The sequence below is a fragment of the Anabrus simplex genome, chromosome 3 (assembly GCF_040414725.1).
Source record: "Anabrus simplex isolate iqAnaSimp1 chromosome 3, ASM4041472v1, whole genome shotgun sequence".
NCBI lineage: Eukaryota > Metazoa > Arthropoda > Insecta > Orthoptera > Tettigoniidae > Anabrus > Anabrus simplex.
The window spans coordinates 505,265,622-505,281,119 of record NC_090267.1 but is presented as its reverse complement, the minus strand read 5'-3'; the positions used below and the strand labels follow the sequence as shown (position 1 = coordinate 505,281,119).

Sequence of the window (15,498 nt, the reverse complement as noted above, 5' to 3'; positions counted from 1 at the left end):
GACAATACGGATTTATTATGAAATTTATTTCTTGCCACGCTACATCCTAGACACCAATGCCTGGATCGCCCTTGCTTTTATGCTGTCGTCGTACATACAATGCACTTTACTCAGTTGTCTGCAATGGTGTATCATCATCTGACAAATTATCCAACGTTCCTCCAGCCTCACCTGGATTTTCAATGTCCGCAGAATCATTTTCACTAAAATCACTACCATCATCAAGAGCTTGTAAAATATCCAGTGAAGTTAGCAATGTTTTTGATTTTGACGCTGCCACAGTCACATGACAACTACTAGTTACGAGATTTTATAGACATGAAACTCCAACAAGTACTACCAAAAGTGACAATGGTGGTGATAAGTGTGAACTAGAGACATTCAGGTTGATGTAGTATTTAACCAACAGATGCATAGCAGTGAAGAAAACACACATTTACTGAGGATCTCTAAAAGCGATCCTGGCACCAGGAAGGCGCAGTGAGGCACTTCTTGGGTTTATGATCGTGAGTGCTGATGAAATGACAAGACCTTCTACAAAATTTTACTAATGAAATATGCACTTAAAAACACACGAGTATATCTTTCTGGGTTTTTGTGCACAGAAATGAACGCAAATGTTTGCATGAGTGAAATATTAAAATTGTGTGTGATACTTTGAAAAATGGTTTTAGAAAGGCGCACCCTTGGCCACACTTCTTTCCACCCCAGTAGATCAGTCAACAACAGGCCTTGCTCTACTTGACTCAGAATATTGCGTATTTCATGTGCAGTGTATCAGTATCAATCTCTCAACCCTGAAACTGCAGATAGCTGTAGAAAATATGTAATACTATATTATTGTAAGATATTGAACTTTTCAGCATTATCATAGAGCACTTAATATACCGTACTTATCCAAATAATCCCCGCCATTGAATAATGCCCATACCCTCATTTTAGGAAGGCTCATTTAAAAAAAAAAAATGAAACGGACTATAATTCCCTCCATCGAAGGAGTAACGTAGGCATGAACAAACATTTTGTATCACTCCGCGAGGTCCACGTGGTCTTTACGCAAATATGAACATGTAAATTTACGGATATAGCTGCTTTGCCTGAGATGATAAAAATACATTATAACTGCTATGAAATATATTTTCCATGAAAATGAGCAAGTAGGCCTACTTACATGACAGGTATTTCATTAATCTGAACTTGCAATAGGCTCAATTCCCTGTAGATGGGAAGATTCATTGTCTCTTGCATCGCTAGAATCCTCTCCTAAATTACTGAAGTTCATCACACTCCATGTCTAAAACACTTCTCATATGTGGTCTCTTTTTACTGGATATTAACACGACCGGTGGTGGATAATTCTTTTCGTGTAATGTAAACACTTGAAATAAACACACCGGTGAAATCTGATGTTAGTTTTGCGATACAGTAAAACCTCGTTAATTCAAAGTCTTTGTAATACAGAAATCGGACTTCCAATTACGTGATTTCGAGTTAACAGCCATCTTGTAATTTAAAAATGCCAACCCTCGCCAGTTTTTGTGGATTCAGCTTTTCTGCGTACTGCCTGCTACATGATATTGTGGCGTTCCTTAAAACACTGAATACAAAAGAATTACGATTTCACTCTATTTTCAACTATGAAACACGCTATAGACACACTGAAGTGAGTGAAAGTGCGGAAAGCTACTCCTGCACGTTTCGGAAGTCGTGTTCTATCGTGACGCGGAGAAATTTTGAATTTAAATTACTCTGTAAAATACGGTACTATTTAAAAAATGTAAAGTCAGTTTAGAATTAAAAGTCTGAATTGTTTTCCCTTTAAATATGACATATGGGGACAGTTTTCTTCCATCTACGGTTGCACAAAGCATAACTGTACACTCGCCATCGAAAACTAGGTGAGCCAGGAGCGTGTTGGCAACCTTGACGCAAATAAAACCCGTACCCCAATTTCGTGCCTCAATTTTTTTTAAAAAATATGCGGGAATTATTCGCATAAATACGGTAATCAGAAGAGGAGATACTGTTTGCTCTACACATCTAGCAACTATTCTAGTTTCTAAATAATTCTGTAGCTTTCCACTGAAACTGGTATTATAGTAAGTTGAATGAAGTAACACATATATTCACACAGCAAGGAGTGAATAGTTTGACAACCTTGTTTTCAGACTCCATGGCGAGACAAGAAATGTTGACACCTTTCATGAATCTTACAAATTATAGATCAATCATAGACTTTCCTGATCTGAAGCCATGTTGTTCTTTTCTCAGACTTCCCTTTTTGCCCTAATTCTTCTCTCCAAAATCTTTTCAAGTATCAATGTGACGATCTGGTAGTTTTACGTTCTCTCTTGAAGAAGGCAATAATTATTCCCTTCTTACCATCCTCAGGGATCTTGCTGTCCCTCCACACTGCTCTCATAAGATAAAACTTGCTGAAATATTAAGCACACCAGTGGATCACAACTCAGAATCATTGCTTTATTTTCTATAACAGAAGCATCTTATTCTTTATGTATTACTGTAATATAACCTTGAAAGATTGTGATTTATTAACTTAATATTTCCAGAGTATGGTAAATGATGTTAACTTATTGACTGCGGATGGTGACTGGACGGTCGAGGAGAAGCACGTCTTGGAAAGTCAGCTGGTTCTGGCAACACAAGGGCCTCTTTGTCTTGATCCATCTCCTTCGCTTGGAATAGCTCAGAGTAATATAAATTATAACAGTCAGCCTCTTAATACTGAAGGAATACGACGCGCTGCTAGAAAGTGCTCACAGGTAGGGTTTTTTGTTCACTTCTTATATCTGTACATTTCTCATTGTAATTTCATATGAGTTTTTTATCCTGTTGTCATCTTTTAATGAATGTGTAATTGTGCTCTTGCAGGTTGCATTGAACCGCAAGCGGAAACTAGAGCAGTTCTCAATCCACCACGGTAGTCCACTCATAGACTTTTTGAACCGAAGAAAAGCAAGAACTCGAAATTCAGCTGTACCTACTTCGAAACTTCCTAAGAAGGTAAGCAGATATTAATTCTGCACTTCAGAGCAAAAAAAGTGAAAATAAAATAAAGATTACCTCATTTGAACAACGATCTCTTAAAATTTTGCATGCATGCATGAATGAAAATGGGTTCTACTTGAATTCTAGATGATCCTTTAGAGTTATACTCTCATATGAAATAAATCTGTTAAGCAGATGAGGTTCTGATTTCTGTGTATTAATTTTGTAAAGCATAACCTTGGAAATGGCCAGATTGACAGCATTTATTTTTTACCAGCTTATCGACCTGTAATGCCGAGTATTTTGAATTGTGCATCTTATCCAGTCTTATATTTAGCATTCATGTTGAAGACAGTGATGCGACATGGAAGACGTTGCATTCTGAGCTTGTCATTTTGTGGTTTTTTTTTTTTTTTACATAGTTTACTCATTTATTGGAAGAGCCTCCGTGGCTCAGACGGCAGCGCGTCGGCCTCTCACCGCTGGATACCGTGGTTCAAATCCCGGTCACTCCATGTGAGATTTGTGCTGGACAAAGCGGAGGCGGGACAGGTTTTTCTCCGGGTACTCCGGTTTTCCCTGTCACCTTTCATTCCAGCAATACTCCCCATTCTCATTTCATTGCATCTATCATTCATTAATAAATCACTTTGTGAGTGGCGACCCCATCGTACTAACAGCCTATATCTGCTTCATTCATTACATCCCTGACCCGGTCAAATGACTGGAAAACAGGTTGTAGGTTTTCATTTCACTCATTTATTGGAGCACTTTAATCCATCATAGAGGCGCGCGGCTGTGAGCTTGCATCTGGGAGATAGTAGGTTCGAATCCCACTATCGGCAGCCCTGAAAATGGTTTTCCGTGGTTTCCCATTTTCACACCAGGCAAATGCTGGGGCTGTACCTTAATTAAGGCCACGGCCGCTTCCTTCCAACTCCTAGGCCTTTCCTATCCCATCGTCGCCATAAGACCTATCTGTGTCGGTGCGACATAAAGCCCCTAGCAAAAAAAAAAAAATAAAAAAAAAAAATTAATCCATCATATACATTAAAGTCTAATTGTATTAAATGAAGTAAATAGAGTCAGTTTTTCAGCTTCTTCTTCTGCTCCCAAAACTCTTCATCCTGTCGGACCTGGCTGCCCTTTAGTTGTCAGTAATGGTGAACTTTCTTTGTTCAAATATCATGAGTTTGAATCATAAGTGTTTCATCATCATCATCATCATCAGTGTCTCACTCCAGTCGCCCGGGTGTGGTTAACAAGCCTCCTCCACTTCTTTCTGTCCTTCCACTTTTCCTGCTCCATTACTTCCGCCACATCAAATCCAGCTTCTCTAATGTCGTTCCAAACCCGATCCATTCACAGTCTTCTCGGTCTTCCAACTGGTCTCTTTCCCTTAACTTCTCTTTCTAATTCCCTTCTTGCTACCCATTTCTTTCCCATTCTTTTTACTTGTCCGAACCACCTCATTCTTGCTTTCTGTATGTTTTATACTAACAGTTCTATATTTAGCTCTTCTCTGACTTTAATAGTTTGGATTCTATCTCTTGTCTCTTTAACCAATGTTCTTAAAACTTTAATTTCTACTGCTTGGATCTTATCTTGTCTCTTATTAGTTACCAGCGTTTACCAGTCCATATGTTACAATTGGTATGAAATATTGTTTATATAATGTTAATTTATTTCTCTTGGATACTTTGTCATCCCATAAAAGCTCTCTGATGTGATGTTAAAATGTTGTACCTTTACTTAGTCTGTTATTAACTTCAGGGTTGATTTCATTACTTCCATTAATAATGCTACCCAGATATGTAAACCGTTCTACATTCTCTAACCGTTCTTCATCTTTGTTCACTTGGCTTCTCTTTTTCTCTTTTCCACAGTGCATGATTGCAGTTTTCTTTTTACTAATTATCATTCCAAACTCCTTCAGATTTTCATTCCAAATGTCCAGACTCCTTTGTACTTCCTTTTCTGCCTTTCCCCAAATCACCACATCATCTGCAAATACCAAAGCATTCACTTCATCACTACTAATACTCTGTTTTACACGTTTTATGATTTCATCCAACAATATAATAAACAATAATGGCGACAGTGCACTTCCTTCCTTGAGACTGCTTTTACTCTCATGATACAACATTTTTATATTGTTAATTAATGATTGGTACATTCCTTTTCTGTAGGGATTCCCATACTTGTTTTCTCTTAACTGTATCGTAAGCTTTTTCCAAATCTAAAAATACGAAGATGATTTCCTTGTTCCTTTCCAGGTGTTTTTCCATTATCGTTTGCACTGTAAATATCAAGTATATTGTTGATCTATTCAGGCTAAAGCCATATTGTTCTTCCTCTAACTGTGTTTCTGTTATATCCCTCAGTCTTTTGTCTATGACTTTCTCCATTTTAGCCCATGTGATATTAAGGTTATACCTCTATACAATTTTCACATTTCTTCCTATTGCCTTTTTTTGAACATAAGTGTTTCCTTAGAATTCTCTTCTCTGCCTTCAATTTGGAGCATTGATAAATCTAATTCTTCTAAATCATTTGTGATCTCTGTGAACTAAGTGTTCTTTGTTTTATTTTTCTAGACGTAACTAAATAACTGCTTCACTAGTCGGATTTCTGGAAGTCTGAATATATGACCCAAAGAAGGGTGATTCTTCTTTTCCGCATTGTATCCATTATTGATTCGCTTTCACGATATACCACTTCATTGGGTAATAATCTCCATTGCCCATCAACTTGGTGTTTCTTATTGATGATTGTCCTGATGATTTTTCTATCTACTTTCTGAAAGTTATCGGTTGTTGATTTAGTGTTCAACTTGAAGAATAGCATAAGTTGTTTTGGGTTTTACAACACAAATTGGGTTTTACAGCACAAACACCCAGCCCCTGGGCCAATGGAATGAACCAATGAAGGTTAAAAACCCGACCCAGCCGGGAATCGAACCCGGGACCCCCTGAACCGAAGGCCAGTACGCTGACCATTCAGCCAATGAGTCGGACCAGGTTATTCGCTGTGCTCTTTTCAGTTTAGATGTTCTGCTGTCAATGTTTTCTCTTTTGTGTTCCAGGTTATAATTTCCCCAAGATATTTGACAATCTTAATTTGCCATTGTCGAGATGTTTCAGTTCTGAAGGTCGGCATCATTTCAATCTTTTCAAACAAGATTTGCATTCCGATTTTTGTAGCAGTATTCTCGAATTCTTCAATTTGAAATTTAGCTTCTTCCACACTACTTGCTAGTAATGCAAGATCGTCTGTGAATGTTTGGCAATTAAGCTTAATATTTCTGCCTATCTTGATGTTTGAATGACGTTTCTTTACTCATTCTCGCATGACTTTCTCCAGAGCATAGTTAAACAATAACGGCGAGAGTCCATCTCCCGGTCAAAGTCCATTGTGGATTTCAAATGGCTCAGATAATTCACCTCTAAAGTTGACTTTCGACTTAGTATTCTTAAGAGTGTTTCCAATATGATTCATGAGTTTTTGGTGTATTTTATTTTATTTTACTGAATTCTTAGAAGAAGAAATATGATATGAGGCTCTGGTAGAGTTGAATACTTTTCTTGGTTACAGCAGTGCACATCTAATATAGACATGACGTTTTACTGCATCCACAGGCCAGTATAAGTGATTCCCGTCTATAAGTGCGAGCAACTTCTCCTGAGGATAGACGAGCGAGTAGAGGTTCACTGTGTTGCCCTTGAAATGAAAAATCATCCCTAATGACGGACTAGCCATAATATGGTCAACACATTGGATACAAAAGGCAAAGGGAAACCACTGCATTAAAGATCCTCTGGATATTCCAAGGAGTACTGACTCATGACATGAGGCCAGTACTAGTAAAACAAATTCCAGAGTAATAGTCCCTCATTTGGATCTTTCATATTTGAATAATTGTCTCACTAACCCTGTCTTTCTGGTAGCTGTACAATTATTTATTTTGATCATAGCTTTGAGGGCAAATTTCAACTTATTCCTTGCTCATCTGAGATATATTTTGCATCGCAGTTCATTGAACTTAAAAGTGGCAGTTGAATGAAAGTACTCTTACAGCATAAGTAGAATCAGCATTTCATGATGTTTATTCCTGTCGCTTTTTTTAAGATGCATTTTTTTCATTTATAAAATAATTTAGGTAACATAAAAAAATGTTTTTCTCCTAAACAGCATTAGTTATTGATTAAATTTGATATTAGCAGATGGTAATTGTATTGATTTCTTTCCTGTTAGTGAGTAGAGGTTTACCCTGTTGCCCTTGAAATGAAAAATCATCCTTAAAGACGGACTAGCCAATAATATGGTCAACACATAGGCACATGACATGAGGCCAGTACTAGTATAACAAATTCCAGAGTAATAGTCCTCCATTTGAATCTTTCATATTTGGTAGTATTGTAGTTTTTTCTTTTATTTTTTTTACAGCCAAGTGAAAATGGCATCTCGTTACCTCTGCCTCCACCAATTCCCCAGGATCAAATGCCTGAACTTTCTATGCCTGAGGGTGGAGTTGATGTGATGTCATTTGCTCGGAGTTATGAACGGCCTCGTGAAACAAACGACTGCACACCTCAGTTGGTGGAAGAGTATATTCTGGAGACTGAACGTGGCCAAGGAAGGATTTACCATATAAAATTGTCAATTCTACAAAGGCCTTCCAACTCGGAATACCTAGGCGAGTTGTATGTTGACAGAGATTATCGGGAAGGTGAACAAAATGGAGCTTCTTGCAAGTGAGTAATTTTTATTTAATTGTGTCTTTTAACTAACATACCATATATTGTAAGCTGACCTTCTTTTACTTTTTTCTTGGTTCATTATGTGCCACTTGGCTTAAAATTGGTATCATTACACAGCCGGTAAAGTAGACGACACCCCTTTTTGACGCAATAGGAAAAAGTTCCGAAAAATAACGCCAGAAGATGCTATAAGTAAGTTTTTGCCCTTTTCATGCTCTTCAGGATCCCTTTATAACTGGTCCCCACTTTAAAACCTGCTTGGATATGGGAGTTCTTGTCGATGACGGGACAATCACTTATGTGTGGGACGACATTTTTGTCCACCCGTCACATTCTTCCCTAGATTCTGAGGCACACAAGTGGTCCCCTCCTTGATGCTGTAACACCACAAACAAATATTAAACTGAATTCGACGTAGATCATTACAGTGATGTCATTGTTCGTGTCAGAGTGCACTATTAACTGACTGGAATTTCATGGTTAAAAGCAATGCTATCACATGGAATGCTCAATCAAATTTAAAACGGCATAGTTTCTTACTTTTTACAAACAGTACTACAGTACTACACTGGCGTTCTAACAATATCAAGTTACAGAACTGGAATGACCTGGTCACCGACAGCGGTGAACACTGCTCTGCCATTTCCCATTAAGTGTGGACACTCCTCATTGCTATCACTGCCTCAGAATAGGGATCAAATAGCTGTAATACTATGATGAATCCGTCTGTCACATACCAGTAGTTATTAGAAGCCTTTAGTGGGACCTTTAGGAACCAGAAAACTGTCCATATTGGAAAAAAATTTCGGCCCCGTGAATTATGGTTGAATATTCTTATAGGTTTACCTGTATTTAAAGGAACCTGTCTGACATGGAAACGAAAGGAAATTTTGCTACTATAACGAAAAATATGTAAATTTCCTTTCTAACCCTTTTCAGTACATGTGAATTCGAATGGATCTAAGATGGTCGAGATAGCATTTGGCCTGGAAATATCTGTCTCTCTGCTCTTAGTTACTTATTTCCTGTTGCTCCTCCTGGAGCATAGGGCTTCCGTGAAACACTTCCACCTGTTCCTATTGTTAGCTAACCTTTTCACTTCATTCCAAGTTTTCCCCACTGTTAGACATTCCTCTTCGATCGTCCTTTTCCAGGTCTTCTTCGGATGTCCGTGCTTTCTAGCGCCTTGGGGGTTCCAGTCGAGCGCTGTCTTTTCAATGGCTCCAGCGGGCTTCCTTAAAGTATGTCCTATCCAACGCCATTTTCTCTCCTGTATCTGCATTTCAATTGGCTGCTGGTTAGTTTCTTTCCATAGATCTTCATTTGAAATAACATCCGGCCATCTTCTGTTGATGATACATCTTAGACAGCGATTCACGAAGACTTGCAGCTGTTTAGTCGTCTTCTGGGTAACTTTCCACGTTTCACAGCTGTAAAGCAGAATGGACATAACATTTGTGTTAAAAAGTCGTAGCTTAGTTTTTCTAGAAATGTTCTTGTTTTTCCATATAGGATACAATTGAACAAAAGCACCGTTTGCTTTCCTGATATGACTCTTAATGTCGTCCTCTGCTCCTCCAGTCGTAGTAACAATACTCCCAGGGTATATGAAGGAGTCTACTTGTTCTACCTCTTTATCATCTATAGACAATTTATCATCAATCTTGGAATTGACCCTCATCTCCTTGGTCTTATTAATATTTATTTTAAGTCCAGTATCCTCTGCCTCCTCCTTCAACCGCTTAATCTTCTCTTCCATATCTCTGAACCGTTGAGCCAGTAGGCAGATGTCATCTGCAAAAACAAGGTCTTCTAACCTATCTTGTAAGCCCCACTGGATCCCCCTTTTCTGACCTCGATACACTCTCCTGAGCACACTATCCAACACAAGTAGGAAAAGTGTCGGAGAAAGAATACAGCCCTGTCGAACTCCCGAGGTCACATCTATTGGTTCAGTAAGATCTCCCATATGCAGGACTTGACATTTATAACCCTCGTACATATCCTTTATAATATTCAGAATCTTGTGTGGTATACCATATTCTTCAAGTGTTTGCCACATAACTCTTCTATTTACAGAGTTGAACGCCTTCTCAAAATCAATGAAAGTCAAGTAGGGGGTGTTCTGCCATTCTGTACTTTGTTCCAAGATGATTCTCGCCGGGCTGAGTGGCTCAGACGGTTAAGACGCTGGCCTTCTGACCCCAACTTGGCAGGTTCGATCCTGGCTCAGACCGGTGGTATTTGAAGGTGCTCAAATACGTCAGCCTCGTGTCGGTAGATTTACTGGCACGTAAAAGATCTCCTGCGGGACTAAATTCCGGCACCTCGGCGTCTCCGAAAACCGTAAAAGTAGTTAGTGGGACGTAAAGCAAATTATTAAGATGATTCTCAAAGTGTTTATGAGATCGACACAGCTACGGTGTTTACGAAAACCAGCCTGTTCCCTTCTAAGGCGCAATTCCACAACATCCTGCACGCGCTCTAAAATGATCCTTGAAAGCACCTTACTTGGCACCGACAACAATGTAATTCCTCTCCAGTTATCACACTTAGTAATATCCCCTTTCTTTGGTATCTTAACAATCAGGCCTTTCTTCCATTCAGCTGGTAGCTTTTCTTCATTCCAGATCCTTTCCAACAGGGGGTGCAATAATTTTGCCGAGGTCTCAATATCTGCTTTAAGTATTTCTGGCGCGATATCCATACCGGGTGCTTTTCCAGTTTTTATCTGTTTCAAGGCCTTCTCTATTTCTGAACAGGTTGGAGGATGTAAATTTATTCTTGGGTCACTATCTACTGGTTCCACTTGTTGGTTATCATTCTGTTCTGTATCTCTATTGAGCAACTCTGAGAAATGTTCCTTCCATCTCTGTAGTTGTTCTTCCCGGGTGGTCAGTAGTTCACCCTCTTGTTTTTAATGGGTTTATTCCTGATAAATCCTCTCCTTGACAGTTTCTTTGTGATACTATACAATTCCTTAGCATCTCCCCTTGCTGATGCCTCTTCTGCCATTCGTGCTTGTTCATCTACCCACTGTATATGATCTTTTCTTACACTTTTCTTCACCCTCTTATCAGCTTCCACATATTCCTTTTGTGCTGCGGCTTTCTGTTGTCTTGTTTTACACATATTAATCTTTGCCTTAACTAGCTTTCTAGCCTCTATTTTTTTCCAAGTCTCATCAGACATCCATTCCTTCTTGAGATAATTGTGAAATCCAAGCACCTTCTCACTAACATCTAAATATGTGTGCTTGACTTTCTTCCATGATAATTCAACATCCATCATAAGTTCTGGTTCAACAGCAAGAGCTTCAAATCGGTTTCTTAATTCTATCTGGAATTCTTTCCTTTTACTTTCATCTTGCAACTTACCTGAATCAAATTTCTTGTTTCACCTTTCAAATTTCCTTCCACTTGCCACAATTTTCATTTTAAACTCTGCAGCTACCAGGTGATGATCACTTCCAATATCTGCTCCTCTTTTATTTCTAACATCAGTCAAGGATCTTCTAAACTTTCTACTTATGACGATGTGGTCTATCTGGTTTTCTGTAACCTGATCTGACGACACCCATGTAATCTTATGGCATCGTTTATGAGCGAATAAAGTGCCACCCACTACCAAATCATGGCTAGCACAGAAATCAATGAAAAGCTCCCTATTTTCGTTACAGTCACCAACTCCATGCACTCCCATAATTTGTTCCAGTCCCTCATTGTTAGAACCAATCTTTGCATTTAAAACCCCCTTCACAATAATAATATCTCTCTTTCCAACTTTCTTAATAGTCTCATTTAGCTAGCAGTAGAATTCTTCCTTTTTTTTCAATCTCTGACATTTCTGTGGGAGCATAACACTGGATCACAGTCACATTGCGAACCCGGGTCTTGAATCGAGCTGTCATCAGTCTTTCTGAGATGGGTTTCCAATCAAGGAGGCTCCTCTTTGCAGTTTCATTCAATAGCAATCCTACACCTTCTCTGTGTTCTGCATCCTCCCCCATTTGCCCAGAATACAGGAAAGTGCACCTGTTAAGAGTCTGTATTTCTCCGAAGTCTGGCCACCGTACTTCACTTAATCCAAGGATATCCAACCTGTATTTCTCCATCACTTTAGCCACTTGCTTCAATTTACTGAGCTCTCTCAGGGTTCTGAAATTCCAAAAACCTATTCTCGTTTTCCGTTTCATGCCAAAAGTTGTCAACTTATTATCCATCCGGTTCTGTTTCACTTCAGTTTCTTTAATGGTTTATATTTAAGGCTGTGCGAGTTATTAGCACACAGCAACCCGAGCTTGGTGGTGGAACTGCCGCCTAAGCCTCCAAGCCTGCTGTTTTCTGTAGAGGTTGTCTCCCTTAGCCTTCACCACAAGGCAGTGGTTCCCCGTATTTCTCTAAACCCCATGGGAAGAGGGTTGCCTCGTCTTTTTCCACCGCATCTGCCAATGAGGACTTCACCAGAGCCCTGTTAGCCGTCACTTTTTAGGGTTCCTGGAGGGCCTTCACAGCTACCGTAGCAGTCATGGGACACACACAGTCCCTGCTGTACATCACCCCTGCAGGCAATACCTTACTTCATGTCGTTGCCCACCTCCCTCTACGTGGACGAGGGGTTGGACTTTTGGGAGGCTGTCTCTCTGCTCACTGCTGTAATTTGGGTTGCAGAAGCAGTGAAAGGTGTATTGCCAAATATGGTTTGTCATTGCTTTCACAAAGCCGTTTGTCTCACACCCTGACGAAGAAAGCATAATAAACAAAAATACTGATCTGCTACAACAAACTCTCGAACAGTGTAGTTGTGGTAATGTCAATACTTGGCCATTGATCTATAAGTTGAGGCAGAGGTGGTGTTAGAAAACTTCAAAGAGTTCGTCACCCATCACCTCCAAGAAAAGAAAACAGAAATTGATGGTAATTATGATGATGATGATGATAATGTTATTGGCTTTACGACCCATTAATCCCAACAGTTACATCGTACGACTTTCACAGAGAGTCGGAATCGACTAAACAAATAGAGAGAGAGAGAGAGAGAGAGATGAAACGGAATCCCGCATACAGTGGAGGAAAAAATTTCCGGGTCCTTGGGTTTCTGCTGAGGGCAGGTTATACTGTATATATTTTTAAATGAAGTGAGCCATTTTGAAATGTTAACTGGGATCTTACTTTTTAATTTGTTTCCCATTTACTAATATAGATGCAGTTTTTAGTGACCATCAACAAACGTCATTGTTTTTCCAGCTTCTCTCAGGCTGGAATGTTAATGCCACCATTCCATTTTCCTTTATCCGATGTTCGTTGCTGCTCCTGAACTGTGTGTTCTATTCCAGACTAGCTGATGAACCCATGCTTCGCTCCGGAATTCTACGTTAAGTAGTGTACACGTTGTGAGTAAGATTATATTAAATTGCATAGCTCTGAACGTTACCCCAGAAATGTGACGGCAAAGTCACCATATGTTTTTCTCATGTGAAGACTGGGTTAGCGAATTTTCATTGTAATGGCAAGCCCACTAGCCTACTGTCAGTCAATTGAGTTGGGCAGTTTTCATTATAATGGCAGACGCTCACACTCCACCTGCCTTTTTACATCCTCAGAAAGACTGTCTTTGTGGTTTTTCTCAACTGAAATCAACATAGGTCATTACAATCAAGTTAGTAGGAATGTCACGATTAAAAGCAATACTATCATATGAAATAATCAAATGAGAAACCGCACATTTTCTCACTTTTAACGAGCAGTACTATGCTGCCGATCTAACAGTCCAAAGATCCCGAGCTGAAATAACCAGGCCGCATATAGCCATGAACACTCCTCTGCCATTATTTCTGTAAGTGTGCATACTGCTCATTCCAATCAGTGCCTCAGAGTAGGGATCCAATAGCTGGAATACTATGATGAACTAGTGTGTTCCGTGCCAGTAATATCAGAAAATTTATTAACCAGAGGAATGGCATGCTAAAGAAGAAAGAAGAAAGTTATCTAACTCCCCAAGTACTTCCCGCCAGTATTTAGGCAGGCTGTTATACTTGGTACGCAGCAGTAATCCCATCTGTTGGAGATGAGTGGCAACAGAAGAGGCAAAGCATATCACAAAAAACAATGGTCAATATAATGTTATTGTTGATAAGTTTTATGAGCTTTCACTATTATAGGCTTTCACATTTAGTTTTCTTCTGATTCTCTGATATTAGGAAAATTTAATGTAAACCTGAAGTCTTCCTTTCTTTCATGACTGCATCTTGTCTTGTTCTTCAAGCGATCGCTCCCTTATGATCTCACTTGGTCAACTCTTGTACTTTTCTGACCCCAGCAGTATTACATATGGAAGCTTACTGAGTCTAATATTCACGCCCTTCGTGGCCCTTGTCTTTCTTAGGCCTATGCCTTCGTTTTTTAAAGTGTCAGACCTCTTCCATTTTTTCTTTCTGATTAGTATTATATGGAGGATGGTTGCCTAGTTGTACTTCCTCTTAAAACAATAACCACCACCACCACCACCACCACCACTCTTATCATAGTTGGTACTGTAAAACTGAATAAGACATAAATGATTGAAAATTGTATTCTCTATAACTTTTGTTACGTAGTCCTTTTTGGTAGGACAAATAACATAGGTATTCAAAAATTAAATTTCAAGTGCCTTCCCCTAAACTACCATTTCATCCAGCATGAATATAATTATTTATAGCATAGACTGTAGTTCCTTATTCCCTGACTTTACATACCTATTTTCATGAAATTCTGTATACCCTTATTCTTGTGGCTCGGCGTTGATGCTGACATAGCAACAAAAATCAAAATTCATTAATATCTCGGTTACCATAGCTGTTACAATAAAAATGTATAAGATATAAGTGATCGTAAATTTAATTCTGTATAACTTTAGTTATGTAGTATGTATGAATAGGACCACTAAAAACATAAATATTTGAGAATTAAATTTTAGGCCTTCCCTTAAACTACCATTTTACTTAACATGAATAAAATTATTTATAGCTTAGATCGTAGTGGCTCATTCCCCAATTTTACTTACCTATTTTTATTAAATTCTCTTCAGCCATTTTCTCGTGATGCGCGTACTTACATGCATGCATACATACATACATACCATTACATTACATACATACATACATACATACATACATACATGACGGAAAATTGAAAAGTGCATTTCCTTGTTGCACGACCGATACATAATACCGTTCTTTTTAAATTCTTAGCAATGTACACACAAAACTCTTTTTTTTAATATATATAGATTCCTTCTTATTATACTGTACTATTCTTGATCGAGTCTGATCATCTTAGTCTGGGTCCTTGAGTCATTGCTTCCATCGTCTGCTTCAGTATCCTTCCCTCTTCCATCCTCTTAATATGTCCAAACCATCTCAGTTTGTAAATTAGTCTGAAAGCTTTTCTTCTCAAATTTTCTTCCTGACATTCTGATTTCTTACTTTACCCTCTCTTGTCTTCCCTGTCATATCTATGGCCAGGATTTTACTCTCCTGTCTTTTTGTCAGCGACCATATCTCTGCAGTATGGGGTTGCTACAGCTGGACATCTTCCATCTTATTTATTGTATGCTTTTTTTTGTGCCAGTAGTGTCAATAGGACCACTAATAACATAAATATTTGAGAATTAAATTTTAGGTCTTCCCCTAAACTACCATTTCACTTAGCACGAATAAAATTATTTATAGCCTAGATTGTAGTGGCTCATT

The 15,498-nt window shown here is 38.8% G+C and overlaps 1 protein-coding gene across 1 annotated transcript in view; it reads left to right on the top strand.

Moving 5' to 3' along the window:
- The window catches only part of Spt20, a 338,912-nt gene that overhangs the window by 71,199 nt on the left and 252,215 nt on the right, over nucleotides 1–15,498 (top strand). Inside the window, exons 4-6 of the mRNA XM_067143670.2 lie at nucleotides 2,571–2,783; nucleotides 2,893–3,024; nucleotides 7,456–7,763. Coding sequence (XP_066999771.2) covers nucleotides 2,571–2,783; nucleotides 2,893–3,024; nucleotides 7,456–7,763 — 653 coding nt within the window. The remainder of the gene's footprint in view (nucleotides 1–2,570; nucleotides 2,784–2,892; nucleotides 3,025–7,455; nucleotides 7,764–15,498) is intronic.